General features: G+C 40.3%; 1 protein-coding gene across 2 annotated transcripts in view; it reads left to right on the top strand.

Annotated features, from left to right (window-relative positions):
* The window catches only part of LOC124711415 (neurogenic locus notch homolog protein 1-like), a 170,988-nt gene that overhangs the window by 97,985 nt on the left and 53,985 nt on the right, over positions 1 to 19,018 (top strand). For both annotated transcript variants that reach the window (XM_047241474.1, XM_047241475.1), the window contains exons 6-7: positions 13,195 to 13,370; positions 13,851 to 14,073. In XM_047241474.1, coding sequence (XP_047097430.1) covers positions 13,195 to 13,370; positions 13,851 to 14,073 — 399 coding nt within the window. The remainder of the gene's footprint in view (positions 1 to 13,194; positions 13,371 to 13,850; positions 14,074 to 19,018) is intronic.

The raw sequence follows: 19,018 nt of genomic DNA, 5'->3' as shown, positions 1-19,018 counted from the left end.
TCTCTGAAATGCCTGGTTTGTACAACAAATCCTCATTTATTTTTCTTCTAGAAAAACTGTCACCTGGATCACCAGAATTGTTTTCATCTAAAATCAAATGACATGCAGCCATGTCCTTCTCACTCTTTACTTCTTCTGTACTCCTTTCTTTATTAATAGCCCCATTTTTCAGAATTACTTTCTCTTTACTAATCAAATTACTTTGTTCGTCATAAACAAATTAAAGTACTTCTTCCTCATCATCACTTCTGTACGATTCATCGTTCACCTCATCTTACAAACTACTACTGGTATGAGTATCATTATCATTTAACATTTTGTTAGTCATTTGATCCTTTTCCTGATAATTATTATTAGACCAGAAAGCCAGACACTTCAAAGATGGTGCTCCTTGTGTGAACTTACCGTCTGGTTTCTCCTCTTGATTGCCATTGATTTCAGTTACTAGTTACCTCTTTAATTTTGTTTACTCATTTTGGTTAATTCTGTTTACTCATTCTGGTTATTTACCTCTACTGATTCATTTTCATACTGATTTAGCACATAATTTGGTTCCTCCCATTTCCTTTTGGGTATGCAAGCTGCTTTTTTACCATATTTGTAATTTAGAGGGTACATATTGTCTTTATCTTTATAAAATGTTTAATTCCACTACTTTCTGGTATGTACCAATGTTATATTTGAAACTGTATGGCTTTCTGCAATCTTTTGTCCAAGTTCATGCCTCAACTGGTGCAAATTTTAGTTTCCTTCATCCTGATTTGAATGATATTTCTCATTCCATTCCAGTTATCTGAGCTTCTATCTTCTTCCCCATCTTTTCTGTTACTGTTACTACTCCAATTATTCCTATGATTATTTCGGTTGTCTGATCTACTGATCCTATTCATTTGGTAATTATTTCTACTCCCATTTTCCCTTACTGAAGTGGGTTCATATTCCCCAAAATTAGATTTAATTCTTTCTACTTCTCCCATATAAGTTAAAAAAAAATTTCTCTGTGGGCAGGCAACAGTAATTCTGTCGCTCTTTGAGGCAATTTGTTTTCTAACCCCAAGATAAGTGCTTCACTACCCAAATGCTGATCAAGATATTTGAGTTTGTGTATCAAATATTGACAAAACCGTTTTACTGTGTCTCTCTTGTGGTCATGTTTTTCTCCACCTCAAAACTCACTCAAGATGTTCTGTTTGTTGTACTTTGGACCGATATTCTTCTAGGAACACACTTCTGAATTCTTCCCAAGAAGCACATTTACTTGCTACTTCTGCTGCCCAACCTTAAGCATCTCCTTTCATAAAACCTCCTAGAAAAGGCATTTTCTCTTTTTCACCCCATCCCATTGGTAAATCATCAAATTCTCTGATAAAGTCTGTTGTATGTACATTGCCACAAGGTTCAAAATTATTAAATTTCTTACAACTAATGAAAGATGAAACACCATTGATTCACCTTAATTTTAATTTCAGTGAATTTTGAATCCATGATTTCATTAACTCCCACAATACTGTCCTTAATTATAGAAATACATTTAGTTTCTACTTTACTTTCCAGATTTAGAATGAAACTATTCACTGCTTGTTTTGTCTGTTCTAACTGTGTTTTCAAATTATCTTTATTTTTGTCACAGTAAGTTTTGTTATCCTCATGAACTTCCTGACAATTAACATTTACTGCTTCCAACTCATCCTTACATATTTTTAAAACATTTTCCTTAGCAGCTTTGCAATGATTGGCTACTTCCTCCAATTCAGACTCTATTTCTATACTGGCCTCATTCAATTGGCTCTCAATTACTTTCTACTTCAGCAATTTTTTAGTCAAATTTTGTTAAATTTTCATTTACAACCACCAGCTCCTTTGTTATATTGCCAATATCCCCCTTTTATTTCATCCATGTTTGAATTCATTTCTCCTTTTAGTTCAGTCATATTAATATTTAAATAATTTAGGCAGAGCTACTAGTTTTGCGATGCTATTACCCACACCACCATTTTGTCCCATTTTAACAATACTGAACAACAATCCGTCACTGACAGGTTCTTGTTTGACATTACAGGGTCAGCTCATAGCTATTTTCAACATTACTTACTTTTGTCTTCCAAAAATTGACTATTTTTTTGATTATCATCAAAACTTGTTTAATTATCCACCTCAGTATCATTTAAAATTTCTGTCTACTGAGATAATTAATAAACGCATCTGCCTGATGAGCTTAGTGATGCTACCTCCAGATCCATTCAGTACTATCTGGTATCGTCAGCTACATTGCCTACTACAGCACGCCAAACACAGGTTTGGTCCAGTTTTCCAGATGACTGCGCTCTCACATGCTCCAGTATCCAGTGTTCCTTCTTCTATAGACAGGTCAGGTTATTCATAATTCCCATGGTCCTCTTCTATTGTTCTGTCTGAAGTCCAGCTCCAGTTATCTTTCAAAACAGTCACTCTGGAAAATTTTTTCAACATGTTCCTTACACAACAACAGTGTGCTCCCTGCCGCCGTTGGATAAGCAGCTGCAGCAGCAAGTCGTATACTCCTAGCTCACTCATTTGTTACATAGTTTAATTCTTAATTTCTTTGCGTGTTTTTGGTACTTGCATTGTTTAATTCATAAATTTCGGGCGTATTATAGTATTTGAGAGTTGTAGCATCGCGTTTTAGTACCTGAATAGTGTAAATTCGCGTAGTCGTTTGTCTTCTGTTTTTGTTTTGAACGGCCAGTGTCGGTTGGTCACAGTCAGTGTGCTCCCTGCTGCCGTTGGATAAGCAGCTGCAGCAGCAAGTCGTATACTCCTAGCTCACTCATTTGTTACATAGTTTAATTCTTAATTTCTTTGCGTGTTTTTGGTACTTGCATTGTTTAATTCATAAATTTCGGGCGTATTATAGTATTTGAGAGCTGTAGCATCGCGTTTTAGTACCTGAATAGTGTAAATTCGCGTAGTCTCCTTCCGCCGCCGAGCAGTGTCAGCAGTGCGCAAGTAGCAGCATTACTGCATTTACTAGGCAATCTTGTATTTTAATAACCGTTTAAATTTTGTCGATTTGTTTGCGCTCTCTGTAGATTAGTTCAGACGTTCTTTGCAAAACAGTTTTTAGCATGGATAGGGACCGCAACTGCTGTGTTCGGATGCAGGCTGAGTTGGCATCCCTTCGCTCCCAGCTTCAGGCAGTGTTGGCTTCAGTCACACAGCTTGAGGCTGTTGTCAATGGGCATCACTGTGGGGGTCCGGATGGGGGTTTGTCAGGGACGGCCAGCTCGTCCCACGCATCCCCCCGATCGGACTACGACTGTGGTTGCCCGGGATACTGCCCGCATTGAGGCTGATCCCTCACCTGTGGTAGAGTGGGAGGTCGTCTCAAGGTGTGGCAGGGGGCGAAAGACATTCCGGAGGGCTGAACGGAAGGCGTCTCCAGTTTGTCTGACGAACCGGTTTCAGGCTCTGTCTCAGGCTGATATTGATCTTCGGCCTGACATGGCTGCTTGTCCTGTTCCAGAGGTTGCCCCTCAGACTGCAAGATCCGGGCGGTCGCAGAGGGTGGGCTTACTGGTAGTTGGGAGCTCCAACATCAGGCGCGTAATGGGGCCCCTTAGGGAAATGGCAGCAAGAGAGGGGAAGAAAACCAATGTGCACTCCATGTGCATACCGGGGGTAGTCATTCCAGATGTGGAAAGGGTCCTTCCGGATGCCATGAAGGGTACAGGGTGCACCCATCTGCAGGTGGTCACTCATGTCGGCACCAATGATGTGTGTCGCTATGGATCAGAGGAAATCCTCTCTGGCTTCCGGCGGCTATCTGATTTGGTGAAGACTGCCAGTCTTGCTAGCGGGATGAAAGCAGAGCTCACCATCTGCAGCATTGTCGACAGGACTGACTGCGGACCTTTGGTACAGAGCCGAGTGGAGGGTCTGAATCAGAGGCTGAGACGGTTCTGTGACCATGTGGGCTGCAGATTCCTCGACTTGCGCCATAGGGTGGTGGGGTTTCGGGTTCCGCTGGATAGGTCAGGAGTCCACTACACGCAACAAGCGGCTACACGGGTAGCAGGGGTTGTGTGGCGTGGGCTGGGCGGTTTTTTAGGTTAGATGGCCTTGGGCAAGTACAGAAAGGGCAACAGCCTCAACGGGTGCGGGGCAAAGTCAGGACATGCGGGGAACTAGCAGCAATCGGTATTGTAATTGTCAACTGTCGAAGCTGCGTTGGTAAAGTACCAGAACTTCAAGCACTGATAGAAAGCACCGAAGCTGAAATCGTTATAGGTACAGAAAGCTGGCTTAAGCCAGAGATAAATTGTGCCGAAATTTTTACAAAGGTACAGACGGTGTTTAGAAAGGATAGATTGCATGCAACCGGTGGTGGAGTGTTCGTCGCTGTTAGTAGTAGTGTATCCTGTAGTGAAGTAGAAGTGGATAGTTCCTGTGAATTATTATGGGTGGAGGTTACTCTCAACAACCGAGCTAGGTTAATAATTGGCTCCTTTTACCGACCTCCCGACTCAGCAGCATTAGTGGCAGAACAACTGAGAGAAAATTTGGAATACATTTCACATAAATTTTCTCAGCATGTTATAGTCTTCGGTGGAGACTTCAATTTACCAGATATAGACTGGGACACTCAGATGTTTAGGACGGGTGGTAGGGACAGAGCATCGAGTGACATTATACTGAGTGCACTATCCAAAAATTACCTCGAGCAATTAAACAGAGAACCGACTCGTGGAGATAACATCTTGGACCTACTGATAACAAACAGACCCGAACTTTTCGACTCTTTAAGTGCAGAACAGGGAATCAGTGATCATAAGGCCGTTGCAGCATCCCCGAATATGGAAGTTAATAGGAATATAAAAAAAGGGAGGAAGGTTTATCTGTTTAGCAAGAGTAATAGAAGGCAGATTTCAGACTATCTAACAGATCAAAACGAAAATTTCTGTTCCGACACTGACAATGTTGAGTGTTTATGGAAAAAGTTCAAGGCAATCGTAAAATGCGTTTTAGACAGGTACGTGCCGAGTAAAACTGTGAGGGACGGGAAAAACCCACCGTGGTACAACAACAAAGTTAGAAAACTACTGCGAAAGCAAAGAGAGCTTCATTCTAAGTTTAAATGCAGCCAAAACCTCTCAGACAAACAGAAGCTAAACGATGTCAAAGTTAGCGTAAGGAGGGCTATGCGTGAAGCGTTCAGTGAATTCGAAAGTAAAATTCTATGTACCGACTTGACAGAAAATCCTAGGACATTCTGGTCTTACGTTAAATCGGTAAGTGGCTCGAAACAGCATATCCAGACACTCCGGGATGATGATGGCATTGAAACAGAGGATGACACGCGTAAAGCTGAAATACTAAACACCTTTTTCCAAAGCTGTTTCACAGAGGAAGACCGCACTGCAGTTCCTTCTCTGAATCCTCGCACAAACGAAAAAATGGCTGACATCGAAATAAGTGTCCAAGGAATAGAAAAGCAACTGGAATCACTCAACAGAGGAAAGTCCACTGGACCTGACGGGATACCAATTCGATTCTACACAGAGTACGCGAAAGAACTTGCCCCCCTTCTAACAGCCGTGTACCGCAAGTCTCTAGAGGAACGGAGGGTTCAAAATGATTGGAAAAGAGCACAGGTAGTCCCAGTCTTCAAGAAGGGTCGTCGAGCAGATGCGCAAAACTATAGACCTGTATCTCTGACGTCGATCTGTTGTAGAATTTTAGAACATGTTTTTTGCTCGAGTATCATGTCGTTTTTGGAAACCCAGAATCTACTATGTAGGAATCAACATGGATTCCGGAAACAGCGATTGTGTGAGACCCAACTCGATTTATTTGTCCATGAGACCCAGAAAATATTAGATACAGGCTCCCAGGTAGATGCTATTTTTCTTGACTTCCGGAAGGCGTTCGATACAGTTCCGCACTGTCGCCTGATAAACAAAGTAAGAGCCTACGGAATATCAGACCAGCTGTGTGGCTGGATTGAAGAGTTTTTAGCAAACCGAACACAGCATGTTGTTATCAATGGAGAGACGTCTACAGACGTTAAGGTAACCTCTGGCGTGCCACAGGGGAGTGTTATGGGACCATTGCTTTTCACAATATATATAAATGACCTAGTAGATAGTGTCGGAAGTTCCATGCGGCTTTTCGCGGATGATGCGGTAGTATACAGAGAAGTTGCAGCATTAGAAAATTGTAGCGAAATTCAGGAAGATCTGCAGCGGATAGGCACTTGTGCAGGGAGTGGCAACTGACCCTTAACATAGACAAATGTAATGTATTGCGAATACATAGAAAGAAGGATCCTTTATTGTATGATTATATGATAGTGGAACAAACACTGGTAGCAGTTACTTCTGTAAAATATCTGGGAGTATGCGTGCGGAACGATTTGAAGTGGAATGATCATATAAAATTAATTGTTGATAAGGCAGGTACCAGGTTGAGATTCATTGGGAGAGTGCTTAGAAAATGTAGTCCATCAACAAAGGAGGTGGCTTACAAAACACTCGTTCGACCTATACTTGAGTATTGCTCATCAGTGTGGGATCCGTACCAGATCGGTTTGACGGAGGAGATAGAGAAGATCCAAAGAAGAGCGGCGCGTTTCGTCACAGGGTTATTTGGTAACCGAGATAGCATTACGGAGATGTTTAACGAACTCAAGTGGCAGACTCTGCAAGAGAGGCACTCTGCATCGCGGTGTAGCTTGCTCGCCAGGTTTTGAGAGGGGGCGTTTCTGGATGAGGTATCGAATATATTGCTTCCCCCTACTTATACCTCCCGAGGAGATCACGAATGTAAAATTAGAGAGATTAGAGCGCGCACGGAGGCTTTCAGACAGTCGTTCTTCCCGCGAACCATACGCGACTGGAACAGGAAAGGGAGGTAATGACAGTGGCACGTAAAGTGCCCTCCGCCACACACCGTTGGGTGGCTTGCGGAGTATAAATGTAGATGTAGATGTAGAACAAGTCATTAATGTAAATTTCCACTAAGTACATTATATTCTCTGCACTCACTTGTTCATAAATACTAAATCAGTTTTCGTATTGCTCCTGACCCATCTAAAGAAGCATATGTAAACACCATTAGTACGACTTTCCATTAAAAGTCACTTCCAAAAACTGTTATTACGGTGAAATAATAACATTTAACACCACTTTATCACATGATAGTCTGTATTCTCTTTGTGATCACAAAGCGTAACTACACAAATCAAAGCTAGACATCAAGTGAGTTCAAAGATCATCATTAAGAGAGACCACACGGATCAATGTATCAAACCACCACAGAACCCCCACTGGGAGTGTGGAGCACGGTATAGGAGCAAAAAGAGAAGGGAATTGTATTGGGGAGGTGACCAGGGAATCTTTCGTCCACGTCGGCTGGTGTAGGAGATGACCAGTGAGGGAGAGCAGGATCTGAATAGGAGGGGAAGGGAGGGCTGTGGGCGATCGCATAGAATACCAATTGACAGTATGCCATCCTCATCGATGGGAAATGACGAAATAATGAGTCTACAAAACGTTGCCACGTCTGAGCTGCATTTTTAAGTCCATAAAGCTTATAGCAATATTCAAACAACCTAAAGGGTGTCATAATGGCTGTCTTAGGAATGTCACCTTTGTGCATTGGAGTCTGATGATAAGCCCTACAACAGTCAATGATGCTAAAATGTCGAGCACCGTGTTGTTGCAATGCAAAATCTTGAGTGTGTGGGATGGGGTAGCTGTCTAAAATTGTGCGGGCATTGAGTCTACAGTAGTCTCCCCAGAATCTGAAGGTTGAGTCCTTGGGGACGAGATGAATAGATGATGACCAATTACTGTCAGAAGGACGTATGATTTCTAGTTGTATAAGTTCCTGAATGCGTACTTTTGTGGCGCGACGTTTCTTAGCTGATAGACGGCATGCTTTTACGCGGACAGGCTTCCATCCGTAGTATCTATCCTATGACATGTACCATTTGTAATAATCGTAATGGAGAACCTCACTGTGCTTACATGAGCACTGTGAGACTGAGAACTGATCTGCAAAACAGGTGGCAAAGGTGGTGAAAGATTCTCTGCCACCAGGTACTATGTCGGTAGCTGCAGGTGTGTCATCCAGGCCAGCTGTTGTGTGCGGTGTCAGCTGGGTGAGAGGGGTGGTTTTGTGTTGATGGTGAGCGAGGTGGCGCGTGGTTGTGCAGGCTTGACGTGAGCATGCGGGACAGCATCGATTGTACCGGCTGCGTAGGTCATTGGTTTGACAGCTGTAGAGCGAGTGTAGTCTGCCGACGTGGAGGAGGCAGATTCCTCACCGTGGGAGCAAGAAGACAGTTTGCATTGAATGTTGTCCATAGAGAGAAAGACCGGAGCAGCAGCTGGCATTGTAGTGGTGGTAGCTGCTGGAAGTGCTGCGATGGTCGTTAATGCATGTGCCAGGTCTGCGGAAGTGTCAGTTGGCCACGCATATGGCTGCGATGCCATGTCATTGGTTGATTAGCTTGCACTGTGGATCCACCAGGTCCGAAGTGAGGGATGCGAATTCAGCCAACTGGCGTGAAGGGGCACCCATTGTTGCTCGTGGATGTGTGGGTGTTGCGACAAAGGAGCCCTCAATGCCTGTGTCGGAAGAGTGGTGGAGCAGCGTTCCCGAAGGTAAATCTGGAGAGAGGCTATAGTGTCATAGAAAATCAATGCCCAACACTGGCTTATCAATGCAGGTCACTTTTGAATGTCCATTCAAACCAAAATTTCGGCTTAAGTTTGAGGCGAAGGTGTGTGGAGTCGTAGACGGTGACTGATGAATTGTTTGCTACTCACAGTGTTATGGCAGAAGGCCTTGGTGGTGAAGTTGACAATGCTAGAAGTATGATGCTGGTATCTGCACTGGTATCACCTAGAAAGAACGTTTTGCTGATGAGGTCATGTAGGTACAGCCTCCCCGGACGTAGTTGTTCATTGTGTGAAGATTGGTGTTGTTGTAGGTGCCCTGTAGAATATCCGCAAGATGATACACCTAACTCATCGTGCGATGGAAGTTTGGGTGCAGGGCACATGGCAGGTGACACTTATGAGCCACATCTCTGTGATGGGTGTGGTACCGACACAGCGGATGTACGGGTGCAGCTGCAGACTGTGTGTGCAACATCTGTAGTTGCAGCGCTGGCGTTGGGTGAGACGGAGAGGGGGCGTGGGTGAGGAAGCATTCAGGGGTGGCTGGTTTACTGTCACGGCCAGCGTGTAGCACCTCAACCAAGATTGTTGACTGGAATGGCATCGCACGAAACTATATACTAAGATGTGTGCAGTATTGCCAACTGTCGGCGAAGAACTCTATGTTGCGGTGAGTTGTCAAAGTCTGATGATTTTATAGGCATCGTCTGCTAGCCATGTGTGCATATCTAATGCATTGGTAGCATGTTATAAAAGTTGCAGCTGGAGAGCTCCCCAAATTTTCGCTATCCATAGCAGCAACAAAGGGGCGTCAGACAGGGAGGACGGAATGATCAATGCTCTGATGTTTCGCCACTACCGCGACGGTGTGAGCTCACGGAGCAATACATTGTGCACTGTCTGATTAATTGCTTCTTCTGGAGTTCTCGACAAGCACTTGAGAATAATAGATTTTGCATGTTCATAGCGGTCCCTTGTTGGTGCTGCGAGGATGACATTGTGCTCATGCAGAGCTGCAATCAAAGATACGAACTGCGCTTCGTCGGATAAGACTCCATGGAGATTGAGGATAATGTCCACAAGAGCAAACCATGTTTTCGGGCTATCCGTGCTAAGAGGAGGCAATTGTGGTAGAAGTCCTGAGAACAGTCAGGAGTGGAGCGGTGAACACAGATGATGTTGCGGTGGCCTGCAGAATATCTGGATGCTCGACTTTACACTGTTCTTGATGCTCGTGCATATAACCCGACATGGCAGACGGGGTTGCAGGTGTGACCTGCATGGTAGAAATGGCTGTGGCTGCCAAGAGATTTGGTACGCATGACACAGTACACTGCAGAGGTTTGTTTACTAGTTCTGGTGGAGTGGGAACACTCGATCTAGGAGCACTGGACGGGGCTGCAGCGAAAGTCACATTGTTCATTAATAGAAGGTCCCTGTTCAAGCACCGCTGCTGTTGCACTGAACCGAACACTTGTGGTTCATCGTCAAATTCGACAAGGTTATGTGAATCTCCCAGCAGTATGCGCCATTGTGCAGAGCCAACTGCATCATTTGTAGGTTAGAAGAGTAAATTGTCCTGGAAAATGTTCCCAGGGCGTGAGAGAATGTGCAGCGATGTCCATTGTCTGTGCACATAGGTGAGCAAGTTGTGATGATACCAATGAAAATTGGTCACAGTTTTCTGTTTTCACATGATTCGAAGCATAGTGGTGGCAAATTGAAGCAGTAGATGTACATGTATGCGGAACCAGTAGACAGAGTCGGCCGCTGCGTCATAACATTCGTTGCTATTGTAGGCAATATTGTCCTTTGGTATTTCGATAATGGAAATTGTCCAAATCACTGGGTTCACATAAAATGTGGAAAACAGGGTAACCAGTGTGGCAAGTAATGATTTTACAGTGAAATAATAACTTTTAACAGCAATTTATCGTAATGATATACTTTATTCACTTCGTGATCACAAAGCATAATTACACAGAACGAAGCTAGACATCAAGTGAGATCAAATATCATCATTAAGAGAGATCACACAGATCGATGTATCAAACCACCACAAGTACTTGGGAATCCGCAAACAAACACTGTATAAAGTCTGATATTGTTCCTCTCTCCGGACACCAGATGTAAGGTTACAAGGAAGACCCGCTCGCAGATTAATGTTACCTCTCAGTAGCTGTGCCACCAGCCCTGTAGCTGAAAATTTTCATGATGGGATTGGATTGTATCTCTTAATAAATAAACAGAGAAGTTAGTATTAGTTTTCAAATGTTCGCATGAAATCACTTTGCGTAATTATTTGCAGAATTTGAGTCCCATTGCTAAAGACCATATCAAAACTGTTTATGCAAGTTTGACAGATAACTTTAAATTATTTTCCACTAAAAAGATGAGAATCGTAAACTAATTGGCACACAAAGTAATTTTTCCAATAGCAGATCAACAAATTGTCTACAAGGCACACAGAATGATGATAATAGTTTGGTAAGGCACAGTGCCATGTTTACGAATGTTACTTGTTTAAGTCTATCACTGGTTCTCATAGCCACTGCTCATTAATAATCCCAAGGCTAGTTCAAACAACTCTAGAGCACACAGTGTAGAGAATACTGACATCTTGGAGCAAGTTACAAACAGATCAACACTTACCATGAAAATAGGTATGAAAGAGTCTGTAACAATGGAGGTGTTATCTCTTCCATCCATGTAAAAGTAAGTATGAAATATAAACTGAAGAATCATTATGTGGGTGATATTGATGACAGTGGGTGGTGTTGATGACGGTGATGGTAGTGCTGCTTCTGCTGTGTGTGTGTGTATGTGTGTGTGTGTGTGGACGCAAGTACGTGCTTGCTCTTGCATGTGTGGGCATGCACACGCATGTGTGTTTGTTGTAGAATGACTATTATTGAAGGAAAAACAGAGAGCAAACTATTCTCTAGACACTTCTTTGAAATTTACATGGATGTGTTTGAAAACTGCCTTTCAGTTTTCAGTATGAAAGATATTCACCCACTCATGGTGCAGCACTAGACCGTATGCCTGCAACATTTGGCAGTCGGCCAGCCATCTTGCCATCCAGAACGTCAGGGCTCTTCACCAGAGACAAGTCTTTTCTAAATTTTGTAGCGGAGCCTTACTGAATCTGCTGTCCTGTGCTACATGCCGTGGATTACTGTAATCCAAGCCCACTGTATTACATTAGTGATTTTCTGCTGTCTTTTTGTTGTACTGCAAGTTAACAGTTTGCTATCTTTTCCTTATTTTAGTTCATTTCATGTTTTGATACCTTATTTATCTGTTTATCATTCTTTCTATCCATTAAATAATTTTCTTCTCCTTGGCTGCCTTTGTTTCATTTTTCCCTGTTTAAACAGACGTATCTTTTGTGCGACTTCCTGCACTGTGTTAACTGTAACGAATCCTCCCTTATGTAAACAAACATTGCTTGTCTCAGCTGACATCACCACCTGCAGTGAACCCCCCTCAAATTGTTCCTGATTTATTTTTCATAACAACATTGCTGTGTGATGTTATCTCATTTAGTAACTATGTTTTCCTAGGTGAAGGGAAAGGTTCAATATATTGCAGTAACAAATTGGTACTTATATTTTCAACAAGGCCTCAGTGTCTGGTTACCTTCTCCTGCTGCATAATATTCTGAAAATAATTATTAACGTGAAGAGTTGTAGGTCTCATTTTTGATGACAAAGATTGCAAATTTTGACAGTGCGGGAAATAGAAGTTTCCTGTTATTGTGTAATATTGATTTCATTATCAGTAGCAAAATTAATGAAATTATAAATGGAGATGGATATTTTGTGTACAGTTAAAAGCGAAAAATGTAAATTACTGATCTAACATAGACTTATTTTCAGATCATATACTGTTAAAACTGTGACTACTAATTTTCACTGTGTAAGTTTGATGCCTGATAATATATCAAAATAATACAGTATTTACGAAAAAAAGGCATTTGACAGTCAGGAAACTTTATAGCTTTCATAGATAAGAAATAAATAATTTACATAATAAATTCAACTCAAGTTTGGCTAAAATTTAGACAGTATCGAGCATTTCAGAACTCGATCAGAAATTCTGAAGATTCATTGAGTAACTCACCACATAGTTAGCAAGAACTAGCAGGATTTCACTTACTTTCTGTACACTTCCCTAGAGTTTTAACTCCCTTACTTCAGAAGACTGCCCTTCCTTACGATCTTTTTCATTTCTGTACCCTGCACTGTGCATCAGCTTGGATTTAGGCCATTACAACAGTAATTTAGCAACCATCTTATATCAGGCATACGTGTTTTACAAGGCTCTCAGTTTCTTAAAAAGAAGTGAGAGAGATATAATAACAGTTTATTCATGTGTAATTTTTTCTGTTTATACCTGAGGTAAGATGTAATTTTTTCCCTATCATAACATTGTGTTAATTGATGTCTGTCTCGCTTTGTTGTTGATTGCCATTCTGTAGCTTTCAAAGTGAGGCCCACAAGTATCGTTAATGCGATCTGCTCTGCAGGATATGTCGGGTCAGCACTCAGAGGGTGCAGACCAGAGTGCGAAAGCGACGGGGATTGTTCCGACCACCAACACTGCTCCAACAACCGGTGCACAAGTGTCTGCACTACGGGTGTTTGTGGTGTAGATGCCCTCTGCTCCGCCAGAAATCATGTAGCTGTGTGCACCTGCCCAGAAGTAAGACAAAAGTCTAGTAATGCTTGTAATTTTTTGTACAGTGTAATATTGTGAATTACTAAAATTTTGCAGTGAGAAAAGAACAGCCACTCTTGCAACAATAATAATGGTAAGGCTGATTAATACAAATGAAGCTGCAACCTAGTAAAATACTACTATGTGACAATAAAATAATTAACCCAAAAACAACAGTTACAGTTATCTGCAAAAAGAAAGAATTGAAATATTTAAAAATATGCAGATGCACAGGGCAGATGCCTAGATATTTCAAACCCAGTTAAGTTGCTAATCACATAAAATTAAAAAAAAAAAAAAATTGTTTTGAGTGGGATACCCTGTATTCTGTTTACAGATTATTCAACTATTCAGTTTTTTGTTTGCTCGGGGCAAAAATATATCCTCTGACTTAAACAGAAAAGTGTCTTTATAATAGGGTAATGTAACGCACAATGAAAACTTGTCGAACTCTGTGCATTTCAGTACTACGTCGGAAATCCACAAGTGTCCTGTCGCCCCGAGTGTGTTACTTCAGAAGACTGCACCAAAGACAAGCCCCTCTGTTGGTACGGTCGCTGCCTCGACCCTTGCAAATCGGCATGTGGTGTTAATGCCGAGTGTCAAGTTAAAAGTGAGACCGCTGTCTGCAGCTGTCCAGAGGGCTACGTTGGACATGCTATGCTCTACTGTCGGCCAGTCACAGATGGTATGTTCCTGCAGTACTCATTACACATGCTTGATTTCTTCATTACTGTATGATTTTAATGATCGACAAATGAGGTAATCATTTACGATACATTAGAAACAGATTTTCATTACAAAAGTATTGCCTATGCACCGGCATTTCTTCATAGTAACTTATTCTGACTAACAGCTCGTTCTATAAAATGAATATTTTGTAGTAGTTTTTAGTCAGAGTTTATTCTTAAGGAGACTGTAAAGCCTAATTCAATTCATTTGAAGTTCATGAAAGTGTGTCTCCATCATTAAAGAAGAGCTCCTAAACTTAATGTGGGCTTACCATCCTTTAAAATCAGCTGTCTGAAGGACTTTTGAGAAATGTGACCTCATTAGAAATATTGACAGTAATGCATGAAATTTTATTGTAAGCTGGTAGATATAAGTGTGAGAAATTGCTAAAACACATCTCATTTCTAGGTGACATGTGAGCTCATGTTTTACTACAGGAACTGCATGTGAAAAAGCTTTACATAATATGGGAATTGCTCACAGTAGACCAAAAATATGTGCTGGTAAAAATTTTAAAAGGTTGAAACTAATTTTGTGTCTCACTTTGTTAGTGTGCAGAAAATATTTTACTTCATTATTGACACCAAAACCCAGACAGTGGAAAGAATCTGGATGCTTTTCACCAGAAATAAACAGTTCAGTGTTTCTTGATGCTGTATGGAGTTTGCTCATCAGTTATCACTAAACAAATGAAAATGTTACTTTTTTCACTTCACCATAATAAATGTCAGAATTATGAGAAGAGACATGATTTGCAAAAAACTCACTTTTCAACATTATAATATACTGTAACTGTTAATGAAGTGTTTTGCAGTTTCAAAATTAAGGACTTGCATTGCATTTTGGTTTGCCACATTTTTCTCCAGATTTGGTTCCCTTAGGCTTTTCTCGCTTCCTAAACCCAGATTCTTCCTGGTTGGCGTGTTCTCTCTCTCTCTCTCTCTCTCTCTCTCTCTCTCTCTCTCTCTCTCTCTCTCTCTCTCTCTCTCTCTCCCCCTCCCTCCTTCCCTCCCCCCCCCCTCCCTCCCCCTCTGTCTCTGTCCCTTTTTTCCCCCAAATCAAGAACCAATTGCAACTGAAGAGGAGTGCTGTGCAGTGCTTCCAAAGAATCAAGAATCACTTCAAGCATGGTATAATGGCCCTGCCCCCCCCCCCCCCCCCCTGCCCCCACCGAACTAGCCACGAGTAAAAATGCATTTGTATACAGTATGAATTTTTCTGATAAATTAAAATTGTACACAGGACTGAGGTTTGTCCCACTACAACACAAGGTTTGTCCCTCTCCAACACACGGTTTTGGTACACAGGTAGATTATTCTGAAAAGCCTGTAGCTCACAGGTGGTTCATTTTTTCTGTAAAAGAATTTTTTAAATTGTATTTGCCATTTATATTGTTATATCAAAATTAATTCTTAGACTTATTGTACTACTATGTAGGTTGGTATTCAAGAGAAGGGGTAGCTAAAGCATATAGAATAGATTATAGATTTATTAACTTGATCAGAATTGTCTGGATTGATGACTGAGAGGTGTTCCCAGGCAACTTCAGTAGCAATTGTAAGCCAAGACTCTGAATTCAAGATCCATTTTGTCATACAGTTTTAATCTGCCAGGAAGTTTCATAACAGATGTAATACACTAAACTTTGTCATGAATGATTCACTTTTGAAAACAATTCTTTGGCTGTGGGTAAATCATGCTCCTCTATGCATTTGTCATAAGAATGCTAAACTAGCGAAATACCGTGGGTTCTAAAGATACGAGATAACTACTGACAGGTTAGGCTGTGGACTGAGCAGTGGGGTATGCCCAGATAACACCATTCACCATGAGAGGCAAAGCTCTGTGTTTGGGTCCATCAGAGAAACTGTTGTCAGAAACCATGATTATAGTATTCATTTCATTGCTGAAAGAAAGATTTCATTCCAGTAATTGTTATATAGTTACCCAAATACTTAAGTGCTACAGATACAAACCAACAGACAAGGTACTATATTGAGAAATGTATTTTGCAAACAAATAACTGTGCATATATTCCATGAACATATCACCAATATTATTGATCCCTATCTTAAATATAAATATGGATATAAATATGGTAGTTTTTGAAGCAGCAACCATAGGGATAAAGTGCAGTACATTGTGCTGGAAAAAATGTATAAGGAGAAGTCAAATGAAAATGAGACTGATGAAAAAAAGTAAGTAAACTGTTTATTGTTTCAAAATTAACCATCATAACTATAAATAAATTTATTCTACTGTCAAACAAGACTAGCAATGCCTTTACAAAAAAATGTTTGCAGTTGTTACGATAACTATCTGTCACAATGACATTACTGACAATAATTGGAAAAATATGTAATGTGTGACAAGTGAATCACCACATTCTTGCCAAATAAAAATAGTCCATTGAGTGTTAGTTACATAAAATGTCGACCTCTACTTATCTTTTTGATGGCTCTAGTGGTCCAGTTGCTGAAATTCATTTTATCAAAACTTTGGAATGTAGGGGTCTTGGTTATGCTTTAATTTTTTGCTGTTGCTGACTTATTTCGCCATTTAATGGGTGCAAACATATTTGACAGTCACTGTTGTTATCATATATTCACATGGCTCTTCAAATTAGATTTGTATCTTAACAGTCACAACAGACGACATACATAACTTCACAGAACAGATCTGAAATCTGCTTCTCATGGCATCAGCTTATGACTAAAGACTATAATAGACCAAAAATAATTTTCAAAGAAGTTTAGAGGAGTGTATCATACTGGAGCTATGTTATATAACCATTTCTTTCTTACCTAAAATGCATACCAACATTAAATGCATTTAAAATAAAGTTAAAACAATTCTTGCTTGACCACTGCTTCTATTCTTTGTCTGAATTCATGGAACATCATAATAAATAAACCTCATTTACCCAATTTTACTAATTGTCAATTCATAATATAGTTTATGTTGTGCTTATCATGTCATCTCACTTAATAACTGCTATTACCACATGTAGAAGCAATGTAGTACACCAACATGCATTATTATGCATTTTGATTATGTCAACAATGTAGTCAAAATGACTACTGTATTGTAAATTAACTAGGTTTACCACTGTCCTATATCACGTATACAAACAATGTACTAAAATTATTCTTGGACAAATAAATAAATATATTGATCTATATTATGACATTAATTTTGTACATCAGAAAAGTAGAAATTTATGCGTTATGATAAAATATAATCTATAATCTATTATATGTTTATCTGATTCTGTTTACGTTAAATCTAAAAATGGCAGGATGACTGACTTTCTGGACTGTACATATTTTTGTATAAAAAGCATACCGAATATTTTCATAACTATCCAATGTGATAAAGATATCTAAAAACAAAGATGATGAGACTTACCAAACAAAAGTACTGGTAGGTCGATAGACTCACAAACAAACACAAACATACACACAAAATTCAAGCTTTCGCAACAAACGGTTGCTTCATCAGGAAAGCTTGAATTTTGTGTGTATGTTTGTGTTTGTGTTACTACGGTATGTTGATGATTTTCACTTATGGACCGTCTGACAGCAACTGAATAAAACACAATTTTAGTGCCATACGCGTTTCGCCTTTATTTTCTGCAAGGCATCATCAGTGGCCTGTAATATGTACATATGTTAGCTATTTTATTTACATTTTTGTCACTGTGCCTATAGGTTATAAACAGTTCTGGTGGTTGGTATTTCCTATTAAGTAGTAATGTTTTGAACTGTACTTACAGGTTGCGTAGACATTTTCTTACATATTACGCTCCTGTTGCATTTTTGGTCTTGTTCTTCTTCCTATGAGCGCCAATTTGCTGCTTTTTCCTGCATTCCACAGCACTATGCACTGAACGCTTTTTTTAATGCAATGTTTTGGTTTCTGTTGCCGACTGTCAAATGTTTTTGCCAAAGATCGAATATTACTGCCAAACTTATGAGTGTAACTATCGAAGTATCTGTGGTCTGTTCGTGTATGCATTTGTGTGTGCGCTTGTGTGTGTGTGTGTGTGTGTGTGTGTGTGTGTGTGTTTTTTGGTGTCATTTTATTTTATTGTATTTAATTATTTATTTTTGTTTATGTCCTGTGTATGTGTGTGTGTTTTGGTGTGATATATATATATATATTTTTTTTTTGTGCTGTGTATGTATGTCTGTCTGTATTTTGGTGTTATGCAAATTTTTTTTTTTGGAAGGGGGGGCTGTGTATGTGTGTGTGTGTGTGTGTGTGTGTGTGTGTGTGTGTGTGTGTGTGTGTGTATTTTGGTGTTATATACTTTTCTTATGTTATCATTTCCTTTATTAAGTGTAGTAAGGAGCCTGTGCTGATGTGTGTTTGTTCATTTATCACATGTTTGTTTTCTGCTATGGCTTTCTGGATGTGGAAGTTTTCTTGCATTTGTATAAGATGTTTGTCATGGTTGCTTATTCTCATTATTTTCATTTCTTGTTCCATGTTTGTAGGATGATGGTTGTAGTGTTTTAAATGCTCTGCAAATGTGGAATGGTTTGTTTCATACTTCCAACATCTGATATGTTCTTTGTATCTTGTTTCAAAATTCCTGCATGTCATACCTATGTATACTGCATCACAACTTTGACATTCAAGTTTATATATTCCTGATTGTTGGAATTTGTCCCTCTTGGTAGCTGGCTGGCTTAGGTGTGATTGAAGGGTTTGCCCAGGCTTATATGCTATTTTGAAGCCCTGTCTCTTTAGGATGTTTGCAACTCTGTGTGTTAGTTTATGTGTGTAGGTCATGGTGTACCATCTGGTTCTTTTCTGTGTGGTGTTGTCATTGTGTGTGTTTGTTGAATGTGTTTGTAAGTTTTCAGCTTGTGAGTTCTTTTGTATTGTGGAAATGT

This window comes from Schistocerca piceifrons, chromosome 8, assembly GCF_021461385.2.
Source record: "Schistocerca piceifrons isolate TAMUIC-IGC-003096 chromosome 8, iqSchPice1.1, whole genome shotgun sequence".
In the NCBI taxonomy this organism is placed as follows: domain Eukaryota; kingdom Metazoa; phylum Arthropoda; class Insecta; order Orthoptera; family Acrididae; genus Schistocerca; species Schistocerca piceifrons.
The sequence above is the reverse complement of the archived record's forward strand: the minus strand, read 5'-3'. Positions and strand labels throughout refer to the sequence as shown.